Source organism: Sander lucioperca, chromosome 20 (assembly GCF_008315115.2).
Source record: "Sander lucioperca isolate FBNREF2018 chromosome 20, SLUC_FBN_1.2, whole genome shotgun sequence".
In the NCBI taxonomy this organism is placed as follows: Eukaryota; Metazoa; Chordata; class Actinopteri; order Perciformes; family Percidae; genus Sander; species Sander lucioperca.
Genome location: NC_050192.1, coordinates 3,466,770 through 3,473,376, shown reverse-complemented (window position 1 = coordinate 3,473,376; position 6,607 = coordinate 3,466,770). Strand labels below are relative to the sequence as shown.

General features: G+C 43.6%; 1 protein-coding gene across 1 annotated transcript in view; it reads left to right on the top strand.

Moving 5' to 3' along the window:
• Positions 1–639: 639 nt before the first annotated feature.
• celf2 (cugbp, Elav-like family member 2) overlaps positions 640–6,607 on the top strand; it is a 237,852-nt gene continuing 231,884 nt past the window's right edge. Inside the window, exon 1 of the mRNA XM_031300315.2 lies at positions 640–883. Within this exon, the coding sequence (XP_031156175.1) occupies positions 831–883 (53 nt within the window). The 5' untranslated portion in view covers positions 640–830. The remainder of the gene's footprint in view (positions 884–6,607) is intronic.

The following is a 6,607-nucleotide window of genomic DNA, read 5'->3' as shown; positions in this document are numbered from 1 at the left end:
AAGTGGCTTCCGATCAGCTGCAGTTGGATAATGAAACATTGGACAATTAATTGCGCTTAAACCTGCTTTTAGGCAAAACTTTCATTTGAATTGGCAATTGGTTTAATAATGGTTCTCTAATTCCTTTACAGATTCATTGCAGGTAAATCCGAAAAGAAAAAAAAAAGTGAAACTATGGCATGTTTTTAATCATTCTGTTAACTCGTAGAATAAGTGTGTAATATGTGAAACATATACTCCCCACTGACAAAAAAAAGGAGGATTTTAAGACTTATAAATTAAACAAAACAAGACGCTGAGATGGACACTTTTTGCAGTGTGCAAATTCTACAATGTGCCAGCCCGGAAAAAAAGGGTGTGTAAACTCTATTCCCTCCGGTGTTATGAAAAAAAAAAAAAATAAATAAGATGTGTAAATTTGTTTTTCTAGGTGGGGTTTACCCTCCTCTACTGTACATCTCTGTATTTCCCGCAGCAGCAGCAGCTTGCCTGTGAAACAGACACAGGGACCGGAAAAAAGCTCGGAGAGGCGTCTGCAGAGCGCATGCTGTGAACGGGAGGGGGCGGAGGGAGAGAGAGAGAGAGAGAGAGAGAGAGAGAGAGAGAGAGAGAGAGAGAGAGAGAGAGAGAGAGAGAGAGAGAGAGAAAGAGAGAAAGAGAGAGAGAGAGCTGTGACAGCGCTCATCACCCACTGAACAACCAGGACGGGTTGCATCCAAGCAATCGCTGCCATTCGCAGACGGAGTTTACAGCCCTTTGCCGCCGCTTTTTCTTTCGATCTTTTTCTGCCGCACCCCCTCCCTCTCCCGGTGCTGCCCAGCCAGTCGACCATGGTTTCTATAATTTCAGACCTGGACCCTCTGAAAAGCTGGAACGTGTTAAGGTAAGCGCCCGGTACAGTTTTTCGCCAATGTAAAAAAAACGTAGGTTGATAGCAGAGAGGGGAGATGGTAGACAGCAGAGAAGAAGTGCGGTGGTGTTTTGGAGGAAATAAGGGTGGGACGCGGCGCAGGCACGAGGTCGAGCTCTGGTTTCTGGCGCTGCTGTGCGTAATTACGCACGGATTGCGCCCGTTTGGCTGTAAATCGGCTCCGAGTACAGAGCTCTTTCTACTTTCTGAAGGTCCTCTCGCTCTTCTCCTCCGCTCTGCCATGAGTCTGACGCATGCAGTCTGCTCCGTGTCTGCGTACATCTCATTAACCCCCGATGCTGCCCCGCACCGGCGCCTTTTTTATTTTTTTTATCACCGCCATCATCTCCAAACTTCGTCCATTCCAGTGTAGAAGTAAGAATAACACCCATTTATCACCATCACCCCCCTACTCCACACCCTTCCACCACCCCCACACCCTCCTTCCACCTCCCACCCATGTTGATTTGGTTCCCCAAATTGTTAAAGAGCCTCTGCTACACTTCCAGAAAAAAAAAAAAGTATGCCCCTCCTGGAGTTTATCTTAAAACATTTACTCATGGCTGATTGCCTGGAACAGAGAGCTTTTAAAGACGACCCCCCCCCCCCCCCCCCCCCCAAAAGCTGCAAAGCTGCAAAATATGTTTTCAGCGCTGCTCCAGCAACACAGCCATTTACTTCATGGCACGAAGGAGGCGGTCCTGATACAAATTTGATTCACTGAGCCTCCCATGAGGGCAAAGGTGAAACTTTTCTCGCTCACCTTGTCTTGTGCGAGCACTCTCCTTTTTGTCAAACAGCTATTAGACTCATAGGCAGCATACAAGGCTCCATCTCGGACCTGCAAATCACTATGAATACATTCACTGTCATTAAGCATCTCAGCAGAAAAAGCCTATGCATTTAAAAGCTGGATTTTAAAAGGGCCTTGTCCCTGAATATTTCAGCCACTTGATAAATAAGTCATTATTCCCTCGACAGACTCTGCGGCGACTATCGCAAATTCTATTTTAGAAACGGGGAGAGAGGAGACAGAGCCCTGAAGACCCTCAAATTATTCTTTTAATGCCACTTCTCCCCTCTGCTATCATTCTTATCCCCCCGCTGCCCTCCATCCCACTATCATTATCCACAAATCCAAAATAGAAAATGAGCGGAGTAATGTAGAGCAGGCATATTTCAGTAAACTGCTGATGGACGAAAGGGGGGCTAAATGATGTCATTTCCAAACAGGCAGGGATGAGAAATAGGACATGCAGCTGACCTGACACACACACACACACACACACACACACACACACACACACACACACATAAATAGCCGCAGTAGAGACTTTCTCTGTGGACACACTCTCCTTTCCTCTCGGTCTATTTGCTTAACGGGGACAGATCTCCTGGTAGTGTTAAAAATGTCACTTTTAGCTAATTTTAGCACAGATAACGACTTCATAATTGACGTATTGGGCAGCCATGTTAGCTTTACAGTTGAAAGGTCAAAGGTAAAAAGTGCGTTTCGAATGGACAAATATTATGCAAACTTTTGCAAAAGAAGTCCGAAAAGAGTTTCATTTATGTTGTCGCCTTTTGAGAGTCAGATTACTTGTTAGGGAGGGAGGAAGGAAGGAAGCAAAAGAGGAGAAAGGGAATGATGGAAGGGCAGAAAGAGGGTTATTTACCTCCCCTCTGTCCCTCGTCTCTTCCCTCATTAAACCTTTGTTATTCCAGATAAGAGGCAGGAGCAGCTGTCCCTCTCCAAAGACGGCACATCCTAATAAAGACCAGCTTACCGCCGGCCCGTCACTCACACTGACACACACACACACACACACACACACACACACACACACACACACACACTTTCACCAACACAAATGAGCACTAACGCCCGCAAATGCTCTTCTCAATCATTTATGATAATGAAGCACCTTGGCGCCGTTCTCTATGTCGTTCTCTCCCTAATGAGACTCACCTCCGTCACGCTCAGACACGCACTTAATGCACACACATAAGCACACACACACACACACACACACACACACACACACACACTCATCATAAACACAGCATTAACAACGAAGTGTGTTGTTCTTGTTATTGCCGAGAAGCAGAAGCAGTTGAACAAAGGGAAGCGGTGAGGAGCGAAAACCACTTGATTTAGTGAGATATCATTTTTCAAAATTTTCACTCACGATACCGCAGCTGGAGCGTTGACTTTTTGCGTTATGGTTGAGCGACAGTGGCGACTCGCAGCGTTTGGTAATCGAATGCTGCTGGTGAAATGAAACAAAGATTTGAAGACATTATAAAGAAAACTATCGGTGCAGGTGAAAGATGAGACCTCACTGCTGTAACACAATTAGGCAGCATGATAAGCACGTTATCGCAATTAGCTGATTAATGCAACTCTGTGGAATTCGATTTACTTTAAATGCAATAAGGAGTTAATGCAAGTGACAAATGTGTGCGCATGCATGTGGTAAAGCAAGTGTTATCAGATCAGCAGCGAGGTGTGTCTTCTGCATTCACTATCTCTTCCATCTATCAGTCTGTAAACACACACACACACACACACACACACACATGTATGAACACACACTCATGTTCCAGTGAGAGCGCAGAGGATGGATGTTAGAAATCTGTCTGTGCCTCTCACAGTGCACGCCATATATCTGAAGTGCAGTTCAGTTATGCCATAATGAGAAACAGCATGCATATTAATTCCATCTGATTACATCCACACACACACACACACACACACACACACACACACACACACACGCATGCATGCACGCACACGGCAAACACAAGGTGTGTTCTGGATTCAATTAGGGAGGAGAGAGAGGAGAGCTCAGGTTTTTATTCTATTACTGTCTGGTTAAATCATTGCTGGATGTTCAGAGATAGGAAGCCAAAGATAAAAGTGTGTTGTTAAAGAGAAATACGAACGCACTAGTTGAGGGTGAAGTGCGTATATTCAGTGCTAATGTGAAAATGAGTCTAAATGTCTGAGTTTTAAAAAAAAAAAAAAAAAAAAAAAAAAAGAAGAAGAAAGCTCCACCGTCATTCCTTCGCTGCTGCGTTTCCCCTCCTCGATCTCTTCAGGGTCCCTTTTCACAGTCGTCCAATCATCTAAATCCTTTCACTTATCGCAGGTGTAGCGTCCTGCAGCTCGAGTGCGCTCCGAGCGAGGCTGGAGGAAAAAGGGGAAGGGGGGGGATTGACAGCGAAAGGGGGCTTGACCTTTGACCCCGGCGGTGTTGGTTTTAATTAATCTACTTAAAGAGTCCGTCCGCTTGCATCATGTGTCGCTTTATATCCCACCGGACCGGGAAGAGAGGCACAAATCCATCCGCCTAATTACCAAGACCACTGTTTGAATCTTTAAATCCCCTCTGATAGTGTGTGCGCGTGTGGCGTGAGAGTGTGTGTGTGGTGCTTTATCTACAAGCCAGACCTTTTTCCCCCGCTCAGGATTATACTGGTTTAACTAAAGGGTTAGAGTGAAAACATTTGGCGAAGGCAGTTACTGATATTTACAGCACGAAGCTGGCGATAGTCAGTGTTTTATCTTTAAATTGGAGCATTTTTTTTTATTGCTTAGAAAGTGATGAAGTTTTAAGCGTTTTTTTCCCAAAATATCTTTTTTGTCATGTTGGAAAAAAAGAAAAACTCAGAAAAAAGCATGTTACACTGTCACGGTACACCGAAGCCATTATGTAGAATGAGGCAGGCGGCATTTCATCATAATGTTGAATTTTAAATCCAAATCCACTATTTACTTGATAAATCCCTCTAATTTTGAAAACAATCCTCTCTGCTTCTACCTTTCCATCACTTCCATCACTGTGTTGTAGCACTGCATGTAGAAATGAGGCTTACATGTTTGTGCTATTTGTGATACTTTTTCCATCGAGATGAGGACAGTCTCTGCTGCCCTCCCTGTCTGGATTTGCTCACTGATCGCTATTGTTTGAAACTGAATTTGACGCATGTGAATGATGATGCTGTTTCAGTCATGTAATGTCCAAACAAGCTACGTCCAGGCATTTATCCTGGGAGGATACACCTCAGAATGTTTGGACGTGTGTTGCGGTTCTTCGGTCCCCTAAGGAGCAGAGCTTTTCTACTCCGGAAGCATCAGAGGTCGATGTTGGTTTGAACAAGTGGAAAGAATGACAAGTTTTAGAAAAAAGAACATGGACTGTAATTGTACCTTCACATTTCGATTTGCAGAATAGTCAGAGAATCTTTTTTGATGTAAAACCCTGAGTGTGGAGTCAAACTGATATATAAAAAAAAGAATTGTAAGAGTCATCACAACTACATTTTTGACATTTTTGTGTTGTTGTTTTCAAATGATGCACCCCGACTGGATCTTGTATTTTAACCGCACATGACTTAAACACAGCAAGTTCAAATGAAAGTGATGGCAGCAGGGGGGAGGTGGAGGGGGGGTGGGGGGTGGGTTCGTGGTGCCGCAGGGTGGACATTCGAAATTCACTCTCCACTTCCCACAGCTGTCAATCAAAGCTTTGTAGCCGCAGAGAACAATGCTGCATTCAGCATCAGAGTGACGGAGGCGGACGGGGCAAGCCGACGGAGAAAGAGAAGGAGGGCTGAATTCCTCCAAACTCTCTGGAATCAGCAAGAGATAATAACATAGTTGAGGCGAAAGTGCGTCACAAAACACAAAAGAAATGGGGGAACGATGACAGAGAGGGAAGGGCAGAAGGAAAGACTAGAAATTAAAGGAGAAAGGAGGGAAAAGAAGGAAAGATCTGCATGTTGGCAAGACTCATACAGGTGTGTGTGTGTGTGTGTGTGTGTGTTGTTAAGCAGACATTGTTGGATATTGTTCACTCAATGCCACCTCTGATATGATTATATTTCTATTATAGGGTTATCAATATGGGATTTACAGTAGTGGAACGTTACTAAGTACATTTACTTAAAGGTTCCATATTAGTCATTAGTCTTTTTTGATTATAAAGCCGTTTTAAGTTCTATATAAATACTGTTATTATGTATTATATATATTACATATTAAGTATAAAAACGCTTGATCCACAGAGAAATGCACACAGCCCACATTCAGAAGCTGTGACTTTAAACGAGCCGTCAGGACTTCTGTACGGTTGTGATGTCACAGCTATGCTATATATAGGTAGAAAGTGCCGCTACAGTGGCGTTACTGATTTTCCCCGGCTGCAATGACGGTGCAGAGACTCCGAGAGCGCATATGCAGACCTGTAAATGCCGACCAATCAGAGAACACTGGGCTTTTTCAGGAGGGGGGTTTAAAGAGACAGGCGCTAAAACAGAGCGTTTCAGACCGAGGTTGAATACAGATATATATTCAGACAGATAGTATTAGAAAAATAAAGTGTTTTTTGAACATTGAAGCATGTAAACATGTTCTAACATACAAGAATGAACCTGAAAATGAGCTTAACATGGGACCTTTAAGTACTGTCCTTAAGTGCACTTTTGAGGTACTTGTACATCTTCTGCTACTCAATATTGTTCTTTTTACTCCACTAAATTTACTTCACAGCTGTAGTTACTTTGCAGATTTGCGTACACGATGATCTCATTAATTTTTTTCAGATTAAACTACCCACCAACAGTATAGGGCTGCAACTCACATAGTTATCAGTTGACCTAATTTTTGTTAGGGCTATAAAAGTGAAGATTGCC